The 22,357-nt window shown below is 43.7% G+C and overlaps 2 protein-coding genes across 11 annotated transcripts in view; both read left to right on the top strand.

The window, feature by feature from the left end:
• LOC133491655 (rho guanine nucleotide exchange factor TIAM1-like) overlaps window positions 1-8,407 on the top strand; it is a 62,096-nt gene extending 53,689 nt beyond the window's left edge. For 5 of the 6 annotated variants that reach the window (XM_061803063.1, XM_061803065.1, XM_061803067.1 and 2 more), the window contains 11 exons: window positions 1,397-1,612; window positions 1,686-1,754; window positions 1,847-1,972; window positions 2,325-2,433; window positions 2,516-2,695; window positions 3,677-3,892; window positions 4,881-4,939; window positions 5,050-5,146; window positions 5,305-5,392; window positions 5,950-6,125; window positions 6,980-8,407. In XM_061803063.1, coding sequence (XP_061659047.1) covers window positions 1,397-1,612; window positions 1,686-1,754; window positions 1,847-1,972; window positions 2,325-2,433; window positions 2,516-2,695; window positions 3,677-3,892; window positions 4,881-4,939; window positions 5,050-5,146; window positions 5,305-5,392; window positions 5,950-6,125; window positions 6,980-7,413 — 1,770 coding nt within the window. In that variant the 3' untranslated portion in view covers window positions 7,414-8,407. The remainder of the gene's footprint in view (window positions 1-1,396; window positions 1,613-1,685; window positions 1,755-1,846; window positions 1,973-2,324; window positions 2,434-2,515; window positions 2,696-3,676; window positions 3,893-4,880; window positions 4,940-5,049; window positions 5,147-5,304; window positions 5,393-5,949; window positions 6,126-6,979) is intronic. The other variant, XM_061803066.1, reaches the window with a different exon arrangement.
• A 1,816-nt stretch (window positions 8,408-10,223) lies between these two features.
• LOC133492017 (glutamate receptor ionotropic, kainate 1-like) lies at window positions 10,224-21,894 on the top strand. Of its 5 annotated transcripts, XM_061803874.1 has the most exons (18): window positions 10,224-10,475; window positions 11,442-11,609; window positions 12,059-12,316; window positions 12,484-12,665; window positions 12,831-12,884; window positions 12,973-13,143; window positions 14,267-14,410; window positions 14,864-14,971; window positions 15,046-15,090; window positions 16,145-16,258; window positions 16,336-16,539; window positions 16,642-16,865; window positions 16,946-17,064; window positions 17,390-17,607; window positions 18,122-18,347; window positions 19,344-19,594; window positions 19,667-19,818; window positions 21,337-21,894. In XM_061803874.1, exons 1-17 carry the CDS (start codon window positions 10,391-10,393, stop codon window positions 19,790-19,792), a joined length of 2,697 nt encoding a protein of 898 aa, XP_061659858.1. In that variant the 5' UTR covers window positions 10,224-10,390; the 3' UTR covers window positions 19,793-19,818; window positions 21,337-21,894. The 5 variants fall into 5 exon arrangements, 3 of the variants coding, with proteins under 3 accessions (XP_061659858.1, XP_061659859.1, XP_061659860.1); XM_061803875.1 differs by lacking the exons at window positions 19,667-19,818; window positions 21,337-21,894 and having other exon boundaries at window positions 19,324-19,461; XR_009792543.1 differs by lacking the exons at window positions 16,642-16,865; window positions 16,946-17,064; window positions 17,390-17,607; ... (2 more) ...; window positions 19,667-19,818; window positions 21,337-21,894 and having other exon boundaries at window positions 15,046-15,080; window positions 16,336-16,474.
• Window positions 21,895-22,357: the final 463 nt, after the last annotated feature.

Raw genomic sequence — 22,357 nt, 5'->3', positions numbered from 1 at the left:
TTTTTGGGATGTGGGAGGAAACGCGCAAAGCACAGGGAGAACATGCAAGCCCCACAAGGGAGAGGCCAGGATTTGAACCCTGGTCCTCAGAACTGGTCTTTTAAATCCACCATAGTGCAGAGAAACAGCAAGACAAAGTTAAATTGTTTTCATGCAGTTACTCTGTAGTCTTTTGCACATTCCTAACACTTTATCTTTTTAGTCCCCTATTTTATGCTTGTTTTTAACTTATGCATCAGTATTTCCATATTCCAATTCATCATTTTAAACTTGTCTAAACCTTGTCTTTTCCTTCAATTTAGTTGTGGCAATTTCATTCCTCATCCCCTCCCCCACCCGACCCCCCTTCCAGTTCAATGTGTTTACGTTCGGTGCATTTGGGAGAGCTCGACTGTACAATAAATGCATTCATGAAATATTTTCCCGTAGAAGATGATGAGTAAATAACATTCTGGGATGCTTCGGGTGGAGTGCATGTTGGGTACCTGAGTTCTTTTGACTCTGACCCTGCAATGGGGGCTATTGTGGATGCTTTACATCATACTACCCCTCAGATTGAGAGCTTGCCTAAGGGCGTGATGGACTCTGCTTTGTATCTTTTATTTGGTCTTCTATGAAGTTGGCTGTTTAGTTGAGAAGGAACAACAGCGGATGCATGCAGATCACTATCTGTGTGTGTGTGTGTGTGTGTGTGTGTGTGTGTGTGTGTGTGTGTGTGTGTTGTGTGTGTGTGTCAGATGCAGTCGTGCTGCCAAACGGGTTTGAGCGCCACCACGGAAAATGGGTTTTGTCATTAGCATAGCGTGAAAAAGAAAAGACGAGCCATGCAATGCGCTGAGACGGGTCTGTTTTCACCCACGCTGCCTGTCGCCCTAATTGTATTCCGGCTGGCTATGTCTTGCATTTAAAGCTCTATATTAGCTGTGTGCGCAATATGTGCAAAGGTCAAAGTTGACACTGATTTCAACCTTGTTTAACAGTCATACTTTCTTAAGTTTAGAACAGACACACTGGTTTTGATCTCCCTTAAGGATATGCTACACAGACTATTTTAAGAGAGTCATACTATCGTTTGGGCCTTGGTTCTATACAGTCTGGTTTAGCTCTCATTTAAGGCAAACATATCTTCATTTTTTTTATATTTACTTTAGGTGGGTAGTCTTCTGGTTCAAGAATGTTTGACTTCTTTAGGGGAGTCAAACACTTGATTTTTAACCTCGCAAATGGGATTAACTTCTCGTTTAGACCTCGCTTGAAGGAGTTTTATCCCCTTGTAAATTCCTTGGTAAAACATTTGTTTTTTTTTTTTTGTTTGTTTTTTTTAAATCACTACAATTCGGTTGGTCTTTGACATCTCCCAGCATGGCTGTACACTGAATGCATCCGCACCTCCCAGCAGAACGCGGAGCAGACATCCTCCTTCCACCACCACAGCCTCCACGACGGTCCCGAGTGCCAGATGTCCTCGTCCTCGTCGTCGTCCTCGATATCCCTGTCCCCCAGCCCGGTGTCGGCCCTGCCGCCGTCCTGCACTCAGCGTCAGCTCTCGCATGCCGACAAGCTGCGGAAAGTCATCAGCGAGCTGGTGGACACGGAGAAGACTTACGTCAAAGTCGGTAGTGACTCATTTGTATATGCCCTCTTTCATTGGGTTGTCTTGAGTTTGTTCCTCCCCGTATGTGCAGGACCTGCACTGCCTCATCGAGTGCTACTTGACGCCACTGCAGAAGGAGAGCTTCCTCACACAGGATGAGGTAAGATCCACTACATCAACTGCCACCAGACTGTGATTGTTTTTTTTTTTTTGGTTTGTTTTTTGTTTAACATTTGCGCTATTGTCTGGCAGCTGGACATTCTGTTTGGCAACCTGGGCGAGATGGTGGACTTCCAGGTGGAGTTTCTGAGGACTTTGGAGGACGGAATCAGACTGGTGCCCAATCTGGACAGACTAGAGAGAGTGGAACAGTTCAAGGTGAAGATGAAAAGATTGGTTAGACCGTGTCTCAGGGAGTTGTCCACTAGTTTAGACCTGATAAGGAAGTCATGCACTAGTTCACAACTTGTTAAAGTCTGTCATGCGCGATAAGTTTCATCTCTTATGCACTCTGATTTAGATCGCATTTTTAAGGGAGTCATGCAATTTGGTTTAGACCGTAGATGTCAAATGTTGTGGGTGAGAACCGGCCCGTCGGGGGGAGTTCTAATTTGGGTAAATGTCGCCAACTAAAATGAGATTGACACCCTTTGGTTTAGGGGTGTCATACACTGATTTTGTTAGAGCTAGCTCGACCACGCCATTGGGAGTCACACACTTGTTTCCACAGAAAGTGCTCTTCTCCTTGGGCGGCTCGTTCCTTTACTATGCTGACCGCTTCAAGATCTACAGCGCCTTCTGCGCCAGCCACACTAAGGTGCCCAAGGTGCTCGCCAAAGGTAAACAAGCCTTGTTCCCAGTCTGTTAGCGCCGCCCGGTTTTGAGCGTGAACATCAAGAGGAATTTCGCCATCTCTTCTAGCGAAAACAGACCCGGACTTCAAGGCGTTCTTGTCCGAGCGGAACCCCAAGCAACAGCACTCGTCCACTCTGGAGTCCTACCTGATCAAGCCCATCCAGAGGGTCCTCAAGTACCCTCTGCTGCTCAGGGAGCTCTTCTCCCTCACGGACCCTGACAGCGACGAACACTACCACCTGGACGGTGAGATTTGTCACACAATGCTTTTTAGACTTTGCTTAAAGGAGTCAAAGATGTCAGAAAAATGGTTTTGACCCGACTTGAGGGGAATCATACATTGCTTTAAAGCTCAATTAAAGGACTCATAAACGTTGGTTTAGAGCTCACTTAAGGCAGTTTTACTCCCGGTTTGGCTCCTACTTGAGGGAGTCACATACTGCTTTAGACCTGGATTAAAGGAGTACCGTAATTTCTGGCCGACTAGCCGCGACTTTAGTCACACGCTTTCAACCCTGCGGTTTATGCGGTGATGGGGCTAATTTGTGCATGTTTGTCTAACAGCCGCAAGGGGCCACTTGAGCGAAAAAGCTAAGAATGAGACCGGTGGAACAATATGTGTCGAGGAAGTGACTTTTACAGGCCCTGTTAGCGCTGCTGTGTTACTGGCATGTCTCAGTGGTATTTACCGGTAAATTTTATTTTTCACCGGCCCCAGCTATGTTTGTGCAACGTTAGCACTAGCATTATCATGGCACACTAGCAGAAAAGGTAAGAATGAGACCAGTGGAACAATATGTGCCGAGGAATTGGCATTTACCCGGGCCCTGTTGGCGCTGTGCTAGCGTTAGCACCGCGCTAGTGTTAAACTGTGTGTACCGTCGTTCTTTGTAAATACCACGTGTTTCAATGTGGGTTTTAATGTGGGCACTTATATCCAGCTGTGGCCTATGTATGTACTAAATGGTATTTCCTTGACAAATGTACCCGGTGAGGCTTGTAACCAGGTGCGCTATGTAGGCCGGGAATTACGGTAATACAGCCAGTTTTAACTCTCACTAAAGGGAGTCATACACTTGATTTGGATGTCACTTAAAGTTGTTAAGATTAATGAGGCCTACTGTCTGTTTCATAACTTGCTTAAGGGAGTCACACAAATGATTTGGATCTCAGTCCAGGGAGTCTACAACCTGCTTTAGATGACCCGTGTACACATTTTTTGCTCAGTGGCCGTGAAGGCGATGAACAAGGTGGCGAGTCACATCAACGAGATGCAGAAGCTCCACGAGGAGTTTGGCGCTGTGTTCGATCAGCTGATCAGCGAGCAGAAGGAGGTGGGAGACCTCTCCATGGGCGATCTGCTCATGCACTCCAGCGTGGTCTGGATAAACCCTCCGGCCGCTTTGGCAAAGGGCAAGAAAGACCCGGAATTGGCAGCCTTTGGTAAGCAAGCGTGGTTCCATTTTCAATCAAGACGTCTGGGCCTGCTTCCACTATTGAAACTCCATTTTACATCTTATTTATTGAATAGAATTACCCAAACCAAATTCTTTTTGGATGCGTTGGTCATATTATGTAATAAGTATTATTGGTTATTTTTATCATTTTGTCTTAATATAATTTTTTATATAATTTGTTTGGGGATATGTGCATTTTTCATTTTTTTAACATTTAGAATTACCATTACATAAAAATATAGTGTCTTTGCTATAATTGTACTTTTTTTTTTTTTATTTGAATTGAGTTACCACAGTTGACAGTTTTAGGTTATTATGTTTTTAAAATGTTTTTAGTGAGAATCTTGTACAAAAAAAATAATGCTAAAATGAATTCTATATAACTTAGGCTAAATTACATTTGCAAATCTTTTTAATTGGGATTTAGATTTTTAATTGGATCATATTTTTTTAAGCCAATTGATTTGAATGTTTATACATTCTTTTAAAAATATTTGACAATGGTAATTTATTTGAGCAATTTTTATTAAAATGTTAAACTATGTAACTTTAATATATTCATGTATATTAAATTTTGGGGTTGCATGGTGGGTTAATTTTTTTAGATTATTGAATATTAATGAATATTTATCTACCGCTGTAAACATGAATAGTTATAGAAATACAGTACTTTGTCTTTACAGCGGCAAAAAGAACTTTGCACACTATATGATCTTTGCACTCCAGTTTTATTATGTCATAAACGAGAGAATGAGTGTCCCTGTGTTGCCCTCTTTTGCACCCTGCTTTGCCTCCACACCGAGAATTAAATATCACAACTACTACATCATCGTCACCATGAAAAAAAACAAGATTGTCCTGGCGCGGGTCCGTGAAAGTGGATTTACTGTATTTGTACATGTCTCCAGCCATTTTTATATATATATATATATATATATATATATATTGTTTTATAACTTATTTTTGTCCCTTAGTTTTCAAAACCGCTGTGGTGTTTGTGTACAAAGACTCAGCCAAGCACAGAAAGAAAGTGGTGAGGATCTTTTTTTTTGTTTATTTTTTCTAACACACTATAAGGTAAAAGTGAAGTGTGCTGCAGTGCCCCCTGTTGCCGTCTTAATGTACGACTTTCCTCTTCCTCAGGGCGGTTCTCACCGTTCATCCCTGAACGATGACCGGGATCCGTTCCGCTTCCGTCACATGATCGGCGCGCAATCGCTGCAAGTCCGAAGCCTCACAAGTAAGTTAACGCTGCAGCTGATGACAAGTTACATCATCAGCGTTCATTATTTTGTCGGCTAATGCGCCCACAATTTGCAGGGAAATAAATGAATGTTCATTTTGTTTTTCTTTGCGTTTAAGCGGGTTACATTTCATCTTTGCATTTTATCTGTGTAGATTCTGAAGGCTCGGCTGTGTGTGAAATAGTTCACACCAGGTCGGAATCCGAGGGGCGACCGGAGAGAACCTTCCAGTTGTGCTGCAGGTTTGGACTTTTATTAACCAATTAAAAACTCTTATTAGAGCTAGTTGTTTTATTATTTTGTCATATATTATTTCATCCGTTGGAATTTTCATTTTCTATGCATTTTTCTTTTTAAATTAAATTAAAGTACTTTTTTGTCATTTCTGTAGTTATCAGTATAATTTTATTTTTATTCTAGTCTGCCTTTTGCCTGAATTTAGCTGGCAGCAGTCCCGCAACCCTTGTGAGGATAAGCGGCTTGAAAAATGGATGGATGAATGAAACCTTTTTTGGGGAGAAATTATAACTTAAAAGTAAATAGTTTGAAAATATTTATGAAATGATTGATTCTTTGAACAAAAATGTATTAAATAATTCACTCATTTCGATGCTATTATGTGTTTTAAGCATCCCAGGCGTCTTGACTCATTTTTGCTTTTATGTCGCCACTTTAAAGGGTCTATTTTATTTTTTGAATCCAATTTTATTCATGTTTCGGTTTTCGTAGCTGTTTTGAATGTACTGACACTCCGGTTCTCCCCCGCTTACTGACACCCCCTTTTTTTGTGTGTGTTCAGTTCCGCAGAGAGCAAGAAGGATCTGTTGAAGGCGGTGCACTCCATCCTCAGGGAGAAGCAGCGGCGGCAGTTGCTCAAGACCGAGTCTCTTCCCCTCAGCCAGCAGTACATCCCCTTTGGGGGCAAGCGACTCTGCGCCCTCAAGGGGGCACACAGGCCCGCCATCAACCGAGCAGGTGATCTCAACACTTTTCATTCAAAAAAAGACAAAACGTTTGTATTTCATTCAAATTGATAATTAAGTTGAACAAAGAAAAACTACATCACAGAGTTACTAAGTCAGTAACTTGTCACGAATACAAGCGCAAGATGCTAATGTAGCAGTCTGTCAGGTCAGCAGCAAAACATCATCAAACATCAAACGGGAAGTGTCAACATACCAAAATAAAAGCATTAACATTAAATCACATTTCCAAATCATCCATCCATTTTCTTATCCACTTATCCTCACGAGGGTCGCAGGGAGTGCTGGACCATATCCCAGCTGTCAACAAGCAGGAGGCGAAGTACACCCTAAACTGGTCGCCAGCCAATCGCAGGGCACATCGAGACAAACAGTCGCACTCACAATCCCACTTAGGGTCAATTTAGAGTGTCCAATTAATGTTGCATGTTTTTGGGATGTGGGAAGAAACCGGAGTGCCCGAAGGAAACCCACACGGGCACGGGGAGAACATGCAAACTCCACACAGGCGGGTCCGGGATTGAACCCGGAACCACAGAACTGTGAAGCCAACACTTTACCAGCTGAGACCACCGTGCCGCCTATTTCCAAATCAGTCCTTTGTTTATTAAAAGCTACGTAAAAAGAGTGTTGTTCACCTAAACCAACTATCACAATATGCTGACTTGAGTGTCCTATTTAAGTTCTTTTTAAAATAAGAGTCACAGAATATCCTAAATGGAGTCAGTTGTTTGTAAAAATGTAAATGGTAATATTTCAAGCAATCCGATGGCTGTGGGGGAATAAAAACAGGAGCTCGAAGGCAGTCCAAAGTAAAATGTGTCGAAACTTGTTTTGTGTACGCAGCTTCGGCTCCGACCCGCTCTCTGGCTCGCAGGAAACTGTTGCGAAACCGCTTCACTATCGACACGGATCTGGTCTTGGACAGAGACCCGGTTTTCAACAATAACAACCACCACCACCGCCGGGACTCCGCCGCCCTTGGCGCCCCCTTGCCGCCCTCCTCGCAGGCGCCCGTGCCTTCGGAGCTCTGGCTGGAGCAGCAGTTCGACCTGCGACCCTACGAGGACGCCGCCAAGGTGAAGGAGACGGACATTTTGAGCGACGACGACGAGTACTGCAAGTCGCGGCGCGAAGAGGCGACGGCCGAGCTGGATGCCAAGATGGACGCCATGGAGATCCGCGGCGTGCTGAAGGCCTGCGCGGCGCAGCGGCGCCCCGAGCGCGACTCCGTCTGGGTGCGCAGGGATGACTTCGGCTGCAACAGGGACGTGTTCTGACGCCGCCGCTGCCAACCGCACCTGATGGGGTGCACTGGCCACTTCATTAGGTCCACCTGCGTCAATCCAGGTGTGCGTTCAATACAATTCTCCCCTCCGTGAGGATCACTAAGTATCAGTCTCGGCCCTTTTTCGCTTCACCGTAGGTTTGCCCGCCTTGCGTCTCAGAATACACTTTATTTATTTTGAAGGATGGACCCATTTTGTTGGTTTATAATCATACATGATGGCCCAGGTGCTTGACATCAGTCGTTGGTCATCTTTAAAAAAAAAAAAAACATCCAGAATTTACTGTTACAGCAAAATCCCTTGTGAGTTGATGTCAGAACCACCTTTTTTTTTATTCCCAGGATAAAAAATGCCAGACATCAAGGATTCCAATGTTGTTCAGCATTGCAGTTCTCAAAACTGTTCCATTGAAGCAAGAAACCCATTGAGTTTCAAGGATATTTAGGACTAAATCGGGTTTATATCCTCCTCCTGTTCACCTCAAACCTCCAGATTGCACTGTTCGAGCAAAAGAATTCTATAGATTTTGAAGGGTAGACTCAAATCCTTAGGTTACGAGCTCGAACCCTGTCTGGTTTTAGCAATACAGTGTTGTCCAGGTAACTAATATCAAAAGCACCTTGATTCAAAACTTCTGAAATACAATCCTGTTGATCCATTTTACCAGCAAGAATCCTATTGCTATTTAGCACTCAAAGATGGCTTCTTTTTAGGGCCTAAATGTCTATTTTTCCATACAAAAAAACCTTTCAACCTCGCTCTTTATGACCCTCTACATTTGTTTTTAGCACCCAAGGGCTGCATGTCGCTCACTTTTCCCTCCAGGAGGTTCTCGGCCCCCCTCGATGGAGTTTATCGCCAGGATGTTTGTATTTGTAACTCCCCGAAACTCACTTCTGATATAAAATGTTTGTAAAAAAAAAAAAAAAAAAATCGATAGGATTGACTTTATTCCCTTCCTGTTTTTAACCACACCTACCACCGCAAGCGGATTCTGATGAAGCCAACGGCAACTAAACTAAAAACCAGAACAACAAAAACAAGTCAAGGAATATCAAAAAAATTCAAAGTCCTTTGTTGATTATAAATTTCAACATGCCAGATAAGCCACTAATCGAGCCAAGTGCAAGGCAAGAAAAACAGGAAGTACCAAACTAATAAAAGTAACACAGCTAAAGCAGTCGCAATCCTGTTTTTCAGCCATTTACAGTAGTTGCGCAAAAAAAAAAAAAAGCTACTGGAAAGTGAGTCCTATCAGGGTAAAAGGAAAAAAAAAAACAGGAGGGCAACATCAAAATAAAAGCAATAACCAGTCTCAAACTATTTGCTCACAAAAAGATTGTCGCTGGTCAGCGGTAACGGACAAATGTAGGAAGTTTATCACCACAAAAAAATAATAAAAATAAGTTCCAAATCAGTGTTTTTAAAAGCTGCTTGATTGTCCGGGTACCATGAACATAAATGAGGTGGTTCATACTACCGAAATAAAAGCAATCTCGCTGAAGTTAGCAATATGCTACCCAAACAGTCCCAATTGTGTGCCTGAAGGCCAATTTACCCAGAATGCCTCTTTTGCTAATGCTCCCGTCCGTCAACCCAACCGCATCCCCCCACAGGCCCCGCCCCCCTTTGAACCCCTCGGGTTCGATTCAAGTTTACTTGAAAGTCATCCCTGCAGTTTCTCCTCTTGTCCACCGAGCGCCGCTGTTTCACTGCTTGTGTGCACTGAAAGAACAAAACGACAGTCACGCGAAGACAGCTGCTTTTGCGAAGAGGTATTTAAAAAAAAAAAAGTTTTTGTACAAATAATTGTAATGCAGTTTAGTTTTGGGACTGTGAGGCACAATCACTCGCGTGGCCCCTTTTGACTCGTCTTTGTACTTTTTTTGCTACACGACACACGTGGAGTATTATCCTTTGTATGACACCAACAACAATAAACTTTCTACATTTACACTTTTTGGATGTGGGAGTCCACTCTATTCTTTGAGCGTTGTTGTATTTATTTATTAAATTGGTATTAATTTCACAGAATTTTTTAATTTAATCTTTCATCAGTATGATGTAAACGCATGTTGTCCTTTTATGGCTACCAGATATGCGTGTAACAATAGTTTTACATAGATTCAATGTTTTTTTTTTTTTTAAATAGTTCCTAGTTTGAGACGTTCCGGGACCTTTTTGGGTGGTGGTGGTGGTGGTGGGGGGGTGTTATAAATTTGTTGCTGTTTGCAGGAAGCGATCCAGTCGCGTTTCTCAGGAGATAATCTTGACATCTGGCGTGTAACCTGAAGATTGCTCCAGCGCATCTGCTGCGTAATGCCGCAAATACCAACAGGAGACGGAAAACACAAATGCACCACAGTATTCCACCTCTATGCCAGTCACAAACAAACAAACAAAACCCCAGCTTATTTACTGTATTTTCATATGCCTTTATTTCATATCATCATGATGTAATTGATGAATATGACCCAAAGAAGAAGCCACTCAACTTTTTTTCCCCATTTCGTTTAAACCATTAATTAACTAACTTGCTAGCTAACCTATTAGCCTGCTAGGGTTTAGTTAGTTTGCCAAGTAGTGTGTTTGTCAGTTGGCGAGATGGCGATCTTGACAACGAGTTGAAGTAAAGTACAAAGCACATACGATCGCTACGACTTCCGGGGGCCTCTTATTTCGAAGGAGCTTACAGGATGTAGTGACTCTCGCTGGTGCAGCAGGAGTCCGCTGTGTGTGTTTTGACATTTCGCCAATTTGTGGACTTTTAAAGACTTTATAAGGATTATGTTGGGCCGGGAATTGGGCTGACAGACATTTTGGACTATATTCGTGCAGCTTCTCTGGTTGTTTTCAAGTTGACGTGATGGCTGTAGTGGAGATGGTGGAGGTGACCGGCATCCTCATCATCGTCATCATCGGTGGAAAAGAAGAGAGTTCCAAATGCTGACGACGCGGCATCATCGCCATGGACAAGATGGAGTTCCTGGTTCTTGTGGTTCCGGTTCTGTTGGTCCACATGTGGCTCACTGAGGCTCAGGTTCTGCGCATTGGTGAGGTCAACACGCGCGCGCATGCTTTTTCATTAATTTCATGATTGCAATCTCACATTCGGACTTTATTTTGAAATACATGACTCTTTGCATTGTATATATTAGATATGAAATGTGTATTATATATTATATATATTAAATATTTTATTATTAAGTCTACATTTTTAAAATGTATTTACTCGATATAGATACTATGTGATTGTATATGAAAAGATTTGTACTGTTTAATTGTATATGAATATTTCAATGTGTTCTTTTTTTAAATTTACAAGTCTTCTGTTTTATTGTATTATTAGATTTTTACAAGTGATTTATCCATGATGATAAAATAATAATCTACAAGGCTATTAAAGTTATATTGTCCAGTATTTGAATATTTAGACTTATTCATTGTGTAAATTTTGTAGGTCTATATTTTACCATATTTCTGGTAGTTCTTAATGTTTTTTAAAAGTGCAAGTCAGTTGTTTTTTAAATAATAAATTAAAAAATATATATATATTCTAATGAAAATATTGTGCAAGTCTATTATTTTAATTATTAAATATGCACAATGGTATTAATTTTAAGGTGTACTTACTCTTATATTAAATTTAAGTATTTTGTATTTGTCATATTTACTGTAAATTTTTGTAAGTCTGTTAACGATATTTCTGTGTTAATATTTTATCAAATTGAAGTTCAAATGTGCGACTTTCTTGAACACATTATCAGCTCATTAATTGATTAATTAATTTGAGCTATTAATACAGCTCAACTAAACTATTTTATTTACTGGTTTATTTTTAAATGAACCAATTGACAAAAATATATGCATCTAATTTTTTTTTTTTTTTTTAATCATTTCTTGGCATGCAGCCTTATAAAAATCCATCCATTTTCTTAGCCGCTTATCCTAACAAGGGTCCGGGTTACATCAAATATGTTTTTGGACTTGTACGTTAGTGCTCTGTTCCGTGATTCCAGGCGGGATCCTGGAGACGCGCGAGCGGGAGTTGGTGAGTTTGGACGAGCTGGCGTTCAAGTTCGCCGTGAACAACATCAACAGGAACAAGACGCTGATGCCCAACGTCACGCTCACCTACGACATCCAGCGCATCAACCCCAAAGACGGCTTTGAGGCTTCGCGCAGAGGTGACAATAAAACTTTTTTCTTCTTATAGATCACCACATCACCTCCATCAGGGTACCTAACTAATTGGCACACTCAGTTCTTATATAGTTAAGGAATTGTAGACTAATTATTTGCTTAGCTAACTAGCTGAGCAGCTAACCAAGTGACAAGTGTCTACTTATTCTGCTAACTACCCACCTTGGTAGCACGCTAACTTACTACACAACAGGCGAACTTATTAGGCCACCAGCTAATGTAACACAAAGTCACTGACTAACTTGTTAAAATATTGGAAAATTAATCAACTAACCAACTCGATAGCTAGCTAGCAGCATACCTAATACACAATACATCACATGGAAGTGGTTATTATGAGGTAGATAATACCATTTGCGCGATACATTCTTACTCGCTATCAGTTAGCTAGTTAGCTGCTAACTAATGAATTTGTCCCTTTGCTTTGTTCCAGTATGCGACCAGCTGTCGCTGGGCGTGGTGGCCGTGTTCGGTCCGTCGCACAGCTCCTCCGTGAGTGCCGTTCAGTCCATCTGCAACGCTCTGGAGGTTCCGCACATCCAGACGCGCTGGAAACATCCGTCGGTAGACAACCGGGACACCTTCTTCATCAACCTCTACCCCGAGTATGGAGCGGTCGCCAGGGCCGTGCTGGACGTGGTCACCTTCTTCAAGTGGAAGAAGCTCACCGTCGTCTACCAGGACAGCACTGGTACTTGGTGACACTTTACGCCGGATATTTAACATCAACTTTACCAAGCAATGGCCCAAACATTTCCAGTTCCGTATATATTTAGCAAGGGATCCGTTTAAGTATCATTACGCAACAGCCTGGTGCTCCATCAGTGAACAAAATCAACAGTTGTGTTTATTGTTTAGGTCTGATGCGCATGCAGGAGTTGATCAAGGCTCCCGCCAAGCTGAACCTGAAGATGAAAATCCGCCAGCTGACCCCCGGCAACCAGGACGCCAGGCCGCTGCTCAAAGAGCTCAAGAAGGACAAAGAGTTCTTCATCCTCTTTGACTGTTCCTACAGCATGGCCTCGGAACTACTCAAACAGGTCACTTTGGAAGACTTTATGTGTTCATATCCAGTCGTTAATATTTGTTAGCATTAGCTGTGAGGTCCTCGAGCTAGTCTCAGGTACAGTGTACCAAAAACCTTTGACTGACAGCGCATATACAATATAAATATTTACCGTAATATTTGTGTTCCAATATGACAGCTTTCATCCATGGGAATGATGACAGAATATTACCACTTTTTCTTCACGACTTTGGTGAGTAGCAACAAAAAACATCAATGTCAAAATTTCCAGAAGTATATCGAATATATGGAAGGAAGCCACTACTTCCTCCCTGGTGTAGGACTTGTTTGCGTTGGACCTGGAGCCGTACCGCTACAGCGGGGTGAACATGACGGGCTTCAGGCTGCTCAACATAGACGACCCCTGGGTGGCGTCCACCCTGGACAAGTGGGCCATGGAGAGGTTGCAGGGGCCCAAACAAGACGGCGGACTCATGGACGGTGTTATGACCGTAAGAAAAAGCACTCAACTTTTAACACGCCGGGGCAGGAAAGGCTGGGAAAGTTGAGGAAAAGCATTTATTTGGAACATTCTACAGGCGAACCCGTTCACCGGAAACAGGTGATTGCGTATAAAAGGGGCATCCTCGGAACCTCAGTCGTTCACAAGTAAAGATGGAGCGAGGTTCATCACTTTCTCAACAGGCACGTGAGCAAATACTGCAACAGTATTGGAGCAACGTTTCTCAACATACAATTGCAAGGAATTGAGGGATTTCAACGTCTACAGTCCATAAAACCAGCAAAACATTCAGAATAATTTCTGAGAAATTGCTGCACGTATACGGCAAAGCCAAAAACCAACATTGAATGGCCGTGACCTTCGATCCCTGAGGCGGCACGGCATAAAAAAAAAAAATAAAAGAAGAATATTTGTTCAAAGATATTGCCACACGGGTTTAGGAACACTTCAGAAAACCGTTCTCAGTCGACACAGTTGGTTGTTACATCCACAAATGCGCATTAAAACTTTATCATACAAAGCCTCAGCCATATAGTAACACCACCCAGAAACGGCGACAGACTAAAAGTGTGCGGTGGTCTGACAAGTCCCAATTTCAAACTGTGATGATACGGACCAATGGCAATGGTAACTTGCACTTCTGGGAAACCACTACTAATGCTGACATGTACATATAGGTTTTGGAGAAACATGCTGCCATCCAAGCCACGTTTTTTTTTCAGAGATGTCCTTGCTGATTTCAGTAAGACAAAACCCAGCCACGTGGCTTGGTAATAAAAGTTTGAGTACAAAACTGGCCTCCCGGCACTTCAGACCTGTCTCCTTTTGAAAACGTGTGGCTCGACAACAGAGACCCTGGATTGTTGAGCAACTGGCATTGTTGACCTCGTTTCCCAAACACCTAAAACACAGCGGTGAACATCCTTTTTGGAACACATTGCAGGCGTCAAATTCAAAAATCAGTGTACATGTTTAACAATTTAAACATGAACTGTCCTGTTTTCATAGTGTTTTCTTTTTATTTACCTTTTTCCACAACATCCCAACTTATTTGAAATTGCCATTTGTCATAGTCGTAACGCTGCAGTCTCCGCACGTGTTTGGTGTTACAGACTGACGCAGCCCTGATGTACGACGCCGTGTACTTGGTGTCTGTGGCGTCTCAGCGTGCTACTCAGATGACCGTCAGCTCTCTGCAATGTCACCGACACAAGCCTTGGCGATTTGGACCTCGATACATGAACCTCTTCAAGGAAGTACGGGACTCCAGAAATGACATTTTTACTCATTTTTGAAACTTGACTGCCTGTTAACTAGCAAAAAAAAAAAAAAAAAACACTAACTCACTCTGTGATGACATAGCTAGCCAGCTAACTAACCAAGAGATTATGTGAGCAAACTAACTGGCCAACTAACAAACTAACTCCTACAATATAGCATCCAAACAGCTTAAGCAGGTCAACTCCCAAATTGCTTAGTGACCTAACTAATTAATGAACTAAACAGGTCACTAAGTACAACTGCTCAGCAAGTTAACAAATTAATTGGCAACCCAGCTAGCTTGACTGCTAAAATACTTAGCTAGTAAACTAACAAGCACCTATCTAACTAAATAACTGCTTACTTAGCTGGCTAGCTCACTAAAATACGAACAAACCAACGATTTTAATCATCATACAAGCGTAAAAAGAAGTTAACCGCTGTCGTAGGCACAGTGGGATGGCCTGACGGGCCACATCGTCCTCAACAAGAGCGACGGCCTACGGCGGGAGTTTGACTTGGACATCATCAGCCTGAAAGAGGACAGCAGTGCCAGGGTGAGCGAGTCCGCCTGCTCCCATGATGCATTGCACCATGTCACCATCACCCATGTGTCCCCTTGTCCACTCAGGGTCTCGTGGAGGGCGTGAGTCGCCTCACCAAAAGGTGGATCAAGGTTTGCTTCCAAATATGGTCATCCTCTTCCTCTTTCCTCATGTACAGGAAGTGAAAAGTGAAAGGGAAATACTCCAACCAAGAACTGAGCGATAAAGATTTACCAGGACGTTCTGCTACACGTGACAGGTTCCGGCTTAATTGTTTAGTACTAGTCGGACGGCGTTTGTGTCTGCTTGGTAAAATCTCACCTCTCTATTTTGCGTTGAATAATCTAGACAGTCAAGTGTGCTTGTTTAACGTTCTTAAATGTTTATCGCATCAGTGACTTTGCTCTTTAGCAGCTGAGGGGGTGATTTGAGCGTCCACAGCTGTCATATGCCTCGTCCACTCACTGTGTGTCTGTGTGCTAGCATGCGTGCGTGTGCCCGCGCGCATGGATTACTGCTAGCATACGCTCATTCACAGTCAAGTGAGCAGATGGCATACGCTCGGTGCAATACAATATGTAAGGGCACAGACACATGAATGATTAATATGACAACTGGCATCTTGTACTATAAAAATCCGTGCAAAAAAATGCTGTAGAAATAATCGCTAGGTTTTAAAAAGAATGTGGCACACACGCCTGACGTTGGCGCGGCCAGCGTGGTTTCAATTCCCGCTCGGTGACGGCGTTAACATTTGCCCTGCGACTGACTGGCGACCAGTTCAGGGTTCCAAGTTAGCTGGGATAGGCTCCGCCACTCCCGCGACTCTTGTCGGGATAAGCGGCTTGGAAAACGGAGGGATGTCCATCACATGTACACCTGCGGCTAGCGTTCCCGCCGCAAGTTGCTGAAAGTGGAAAAAGTAGGGAGGATCGGTAACTGTTCAATGTAATTGCGTGTACTATTAGCAGTTCTGTGACTAGCTAAAGAGACTTGCTTGAAGTTTTTTCAGACTGAACCAGATACAATGACGTCAACAACGAGCGTTATCGCGGTTGGTCAATCGACTCTGAATCTGTACCGTTGGCCAAATTTCCAACGGCATTTATTTGTCCTCACAGCTACCTTGTCTCATGGAATTAGATGGAACCACTACAAATAAAAATCCACCCTTCTTCCTTCCAGATCGCCTCATGGAACTCGCTGAAGGGAATGAACCTAATCGAGAAGTCGACAACAAACAACAACAACGTGACCGACTCGCTGGCCAACAGGACGCTGATTGTCACAACCATCCTGGTGAAGAAAAAGACCAGGATGAAAGTGTAAGGAAGGAGAGACAAAGAGTAAAAACTTTTTTTTTTTTTTGTACACAGGAGAACCCGTACGTGATGTACAAGAAGTCCGACAAGGAACTATTTGGGAATGACCTCTTCGAGGGCTACTGCCTGGACCTCCTCAAGGAGCTCTCCAACATCCTGGGCTTCACCTACGAGGTCCGTCTGGTGGCCGACGGCAAGTACGGAGCCCAGAACGACAAGGGCGAGTGGAACGGCATGGTGCGAGAACTCATAGACCACGTGAGTACGCGGCAAGATGAGCTGCATTTCTGCACTGGCGTTATAAAATACTAATAGTTACAAGCTGCAGCGTGAAGTCTTTAACCTCAGCTACTTCCGTAGGTGGCTGACCTGGCGGTGGCGCCGCTGACCATCACGTACGTACGCGAGAAGGTGATCGACTTCTCCAAACCCTTCATGACGCTGGGCATTAGCATCCTGTACCGCAAGCCCAACGGCACCAACCCGGGCGTCTTCTCCTTCCTCAACCCTCTCTCACCCGATATCTGGATGTACGTCCTGCTAGCCTGCACCGGCGTCAGCTGCGTTCTCTTTGTCATCGCCAGGTAACATCATTTATATCATCACATTGCGTTACATTCCCTTGTTCTGTTCTCCAGTTTTTGTTCTTCTCCTTTCACGTCAGGTTTACCCCTTACGAGTGGTACAACCCGCATCCGTGCAACCCGTCGTCCACGCTGATCCAGAACAATTTCACTTTGCTCAACAGCTTCTGGTTTGGTGTTGGCGCGCTCATGCGACAAGGTAAACATCAACAACTAGCTAATGATCACGTTGGCGCTACTTGGTACTAGCGAGGTTGTTGGTTTTGGATTTAGGGTTAATAGTTTAGGTTAGGATTGGGAGAGCTCAGGTTAGGTTTACGAATGGTTACTAGTATTTAGGTTAGCAGCCATTGTAGTTTATGGTTAGTAGAGTTTTGTTTATGGTTTGCAGCATTCAGGTTAGGATTAGTTAGCTTTTGAAATTAGGATTAGTAGCAATTCGGTTTTGAGGAATGAAATGATTAAGCAGATGTACTTTACATGTGTTTAAGGGTTGTAGTAGTAGTATCAACTTGTTGTTCCAGGTTCCGAGCTGATGCCCAAGGCTCTATCCACCCGCATCGTAGGAGGCATCTGGTGGTTCTTCACCCTGATCATCATCTCGTCATACACGGCCAACCTGGCCGCCTTCCTCACCGTGGAGCGCATGGACGCGCCCATCGACTCAGCCGACGATTTGGCCAAGCAGACCAGGATCGAGTACGGGGCGGTGAGGGACGGCTCCACCATGACGTTCTTCAAGGTTTGTCAGTTTTTACGAACAATCACTCCGACCTCTTGCAGTTGGGATATGTCTTAGCTGCTTCTCTGTAGCCACGTTGTGCTTATGTAACTTATAATAAGTTCTCACCTGAGCAGTTTGGGGCTTGAGTATCTTTCTTAATGATGCATTGTCTGAGTTTCATGTGCAAAACATCTGACCTGCAATTTAAAAAAAAAAAAAAAAAAAAACACTGACTGACGATACTGAATGATTTTGAGTCAAGTCTTTACCATCCATAAATGTGGACTTGGCGTTCCACCCTAACCGCGTCTTCACATCCTGACCCAAGCACGAGTCAGTCCAGCTGGGTTTTATCCCAGCAGATTCCAGCCCGTGATTACCAGCAGTCAAATAAGAAGTCGCTGCCCGCCCGTAGCGACGGCTCGAACAAATTGAATCAGACGGATGAGGGTTAGAGCGCAGCTGCCCCATTTGTCTTGACAAACACACATATCCACAGTCGTGCGTGCCTTTATGTGTTTGTGCGCGGCAGAAATCCAAGATCTCCACCTATGAGAAGATGTGGACCTTCATGAGTAGCAGGAAGAACACGGCGTTGGTCAAGAACAACCGGGAGGGCATCACGCGTGTCCTCACCACCGACTACGCCATGCTGATGGAGTCCACCAGCATCGAATACATCAGCCAGAGGAACTGCAACCTCACGCAGATCGGAGGACTCATCGACTCGAAGGGTTACGGAGTAGGAACGCCCATAGGTGAGGAAATACCAGGAATCCGGAAAACATGACTTCTTGCAAATTTGGAGGTTTTATAGTTGGTTCACAAATCACCTTTTCTGCTTGTTCCCCACGTGTGTGTCGAAAGTGGCCTGATCTCTTTGATGCTGGAACAAACATGTCTTTCTTTTGGTTCTCCTGGTAAGCGGTGGTCTTGGCGATACCAGGCTTCTGCCCAACGAAACCTGAATCGCATTTGCGCAATTTGCTACCGCTTCTTTTCACTACACTGGTGCTTCGGTTCTCAACCACAATTCGTTCCAGAAGGCCGGTCGCGAAGTGAAATGTTTGAAATCCAAAGCGCGTTTTCCCATTACAATTAATGGGAAATTTAATAATGCGTTCCAAGCCTAAAAAATTGTTTTTTTAAAGCATTTTTTTTAGCATTTCCTGATAGTAAACTGCATAGTAGAACTACATGTATAGTTTAAATAGTTTATATAATTAAATCATTTAAGAAATATATATATTTTTTTGCTATAAATGTATGCTTTAGTAGTAGAGTATGCTAGGCTGGCAGTGCGTTGTCGTATCTGTAGCGACTCGGCCCCCAGCTTTTTAAACCTCTTTTTTTTTTTTTTATTAACAAAAGTGCAGAATAACTTTAAACAAGCAATAATGGGGGGGGGGGGGGGGACAAAGACAAATTGTTTTTTATTTGCACAGACAGTAACATGGACAAAAAACTGAACTTGCAACTAGAGGCAGCGTTAATGGAACGCTATCCCCAGCTAACTGGTGCTCGTTTATGAAAATTAAAAGCAACTTTTTTCGACTTCCTCCAAGATCAGCGGCCTCTGCTTCCTCAACACGGTTGCTCCTTTAGCAACATCACTCGCTGCGAGGGCACCCTTGTGTTTCCGAATGGTCCTGATCGTCGATTTCGTTGAGGATGTTTCTATTCTCTGTAAACTGCTGATGAGCATTTTTCTAAAGGCGTCATTATTTTGTACAGATCTTGCTTGATTTGTCCAGGCTCTCCGTACAGAGACAAAGTGACCATCGCCATCCTTCAGCTGCAAGAGGAAGGCAAGTTGCACATGATGAAGGAGAAGTGGTGGCGAGGAAACGGCTGCCCCGAGGAGGACAACAAGGAGGCCAACGCGTTGGGCGTAGAGAACATCGGCGGCATCTTCATCGTGCTCGCCGCCGGCCTGGTCCTGTCCGTCTTCGTGGCCATCGGCGAGTTCATCTACAAAGCTCGCCGCAATGCTGACATCGAGGAGGTGAGCGATGGTACTTCCCGTCAACACGGGAAGTGTTCAATTTAACGGCATTGGCGTTTGTGTGTCGGTCAGGCCTTCTGTTTCTTTTACGGGGTGCAATCCCGCCAGTTTCAGCGGCGCGGCTCCACCTCCTCCTCGGGCACGTCCTTGTCCACCGACCTGGAGAGCGGCAGGCTGCTTGGCGACGACACGGAGTAGCCGTGGCAAAGCGATGAAAATAAGAGGTTTGTAAGACCTGAGAACAGGTTTGGACCTGCTCCATGTTGACACCCTTGTCGCCCCCCACCCAGCTCCCATTATCCACTCTCCGAATCTCACCCTTTTTGGTCACCACACTACGCCCACATGCATATATTATGTGCTTGAAAATTGGACAAGCTCATCTTTGAAGGCCAAAATGAGCCTAAAATGGCCGCCTCAATCCCATGTGGTCGACTTCTTGTGTCCTTTCAGGCATGTGTTCTTGAGACCCTTTTTTGTGGGTCTACCAAATTTCATACTTCATACTGCGAAACTGGTCTTGTTTCTGATTCGTGCGGAGTAATGCTGCCATGCTGCACCCACACCCAGCGACGAAACTAAATTCTCCACAATGGACCTTTCCGATGGCGATCTTAAACTCCGCCCCCTTAGCCATGTCCCACAAGCTTCCAAAATGGCGACTGAACAGAACATGTTTGAAGTCGATTCTCTATCGCGTTTTCCAGATAATATTGAGGTATGTTTTTTGCCAAATGCGTCAGACTTGTCCAAGAGAGTTCTACGGAGAGGTCTCAATTATTTCACGCAAGGATAGGTACACGGAATTAAGATTTTGGACGGAGCAGGACGCAATGTCAGGGCTACAGCGAAACGTTAGCGAGCGATGCAAAAATAAGTTTGTCGCCTCACAAACTTCATATTGAAATCCAACAGGATAAAATGGTGGAATCGTACTGCGCATGTAAAGCAGGGTGAGTACTTTTTACTCGGAAAGATGACAAGTAATATCATTGTAGTCTTTATAAGTGAGTGGGGTGTATTCATTTGACTTGGCTCGTAATGGATCCCACTGGTCTGTCTTAAAAGTCCGATGTGATACAAATAAGCAAATAGACATTTCTCTTGCATGACGTGGCTCGTTTACGTATCACTACCATGACTCTTGGGCATAAAACATGACACACTTCATTCAGCAGGTCACTGATTCGCTAACAAAGTGAAAGTTGTTCTCCTGCAACGTTATAAAGCACTGATGATAATTCAATCAAACTCAGAGAAGATACTTCTCCCTCACTTACCTTCGAACATACAGCCTAGTGTTTGTTGATATTGTTCACATTTAGTTGTACGTGTGCTCTTCCACCGAGTCTTAATCCATCGTAGACACTTCCTCAACTGTGTCTTAGGCTTTGGAATCAATGAAATGAATCAACCTAGCAGGATATCTTTCATCAGAATTGCACGCTAGCGCATCTGAGGACCATTTTCTTTGTAACATTAACTTTTCCAAGCGCCCGCTACTGACAACCGGCATTGCTTGTGGGACAATACTGCGAGAGGGGCGTGTCAAGCCAGGGGTTAAGACAATGCGGCTATCTGATTGGCTATTATTGTACGAGGGAATGACAGGTCGGAAAGGTCCATTGATTGTTTCCATTTTTCTGATATACGAGATTCAAATTTGGTAACATTGGGCAAAATCTGAAATATGAAGAGTTAAATTTTAAAGGACGCTTGGTTGTGTTGATTTTATGTTGCAGTGCTTCTATCTGGGCCTGGATGGACAAAATGGCCGCCTGCCAGCGGTGTCGCCGCATGGGTGACTCTCACTCTTCAAGGGCGCTAACAAAGAATTTTTTTTTGTCCATTTTTGGATCAATTTTCCCATGAATTGTGCTGTTTTTCTTTCCTCCATTCATTTCAACGCTAATGATAGCTTTTACTTTTCCATTAGTCAAAGTGAGAGCACTTCATTTGTGCGCATGAGAGCGTTTCTATATTGCGCTGTTAGCGTTACACTCGGGTATACGACCCCACTGTGTATATGAGAGCGTTTCACTAATATGTACGAGTGTCATTAATGTAAGAGCATTTAAAATGCATATGAAAGTCCAAACTATATTTGGTGTGTGTGTGTGTGACAGTGTTTCATTAGTGAGCGTGTGAGTGTTTCTCTCTTATGCAAAAGTGTTTTTGTCATGTATGAGAGTGTTTCAAGGAAGGTCTGCTGTGTATGAGGCATACATCTGAATTATTACCCTCGCAGCACATATATACCAACGTCCAGGTTAGTTTTAGTTCATTTTCATCCTGATGGATTCTGTTTAATCTCTTCATGTAATGACTTCTCTCTCTCTCTCTCTCTCTCTCTCTCTCTCTTTCGTAAATGTATGCCATGCAGATTAATTCTGGGATTGCGCGTAATAGCCGGACCTGTAATCTCGGCGATTCTTGATCAGAACCCCCAGGCGGCTGTATTTATTTATTTATTTATTTATTTATTTATTTATTTATTTATTTATTTGCCCCCCCCCCCCCCCGCTCCCGTCAGGGTGTAATCCGTTATGAATGAGGGCAGGGATTACGCCGCTGACCTTGGCATTCAGCGCGTCTGAGCGCGGCGCGATGACCTCACCTGAACGACACGCCGTCGTCTATCTTGGGCCCCCCGACGCGATGCGTTCGAAAGCTTTTTGTGGCGCTAAACAGGCGGCGCTGTCCAGATGAGGCCCTCGTGTTGTGAGAAGGTCTTAAAGAGAAACGGTCGCAGTAAAATCTTTA

Source organism: Syngnathoides biaculeatus, chromosome 18 (assembly GCF_019802595.1).
Source record: "Syngnathoides biaculeatus isolate LvHL_M chromosome 18, ASM1980259v1, whole genome shotgun sequence".
In the NCBI taxonomy this organism is placed as follows: Eukaryota; Metazoa; Chordata; class Actinopteri; order Syngnathiformes; family Syngnathidae; genus Syngnathoides; species Syngnathoides biaculeatus.
The sequence above is the reverse complement of the archived record's forward strand: the minus strand, read 5'-3'. Positions and strand labels throughout refer to the sequence as shown.

What these genes read in the sequence shown, in the direction of transcription:
- LOC133492017 (XM_061803874.1), top strand. Translation starts at nt 10,391, where the DNA reads ATGGACAAGATGGAGTTCCTGGTTCTTGTGGTTCCGGTTCTGTTGGTC. An exon ending in GTTCTCTTTGTCATCGCCAG is followed by an intron (nt 16,866 to 16,945) that starts GTAACATCATTT and finishes CTTTCACGTCAG; the next exon opens with GTTTACCCCTTACGAGTGGT. An exon ending in CCACCATGACGTTCTTCAAG is followed by an intron (nt 17,608 to 18,121) that starts GTTTGTCAGTTT and finishes TGTGCGCGGCAG; the next exon opens with AAATCCAAGATCTCCACCTA.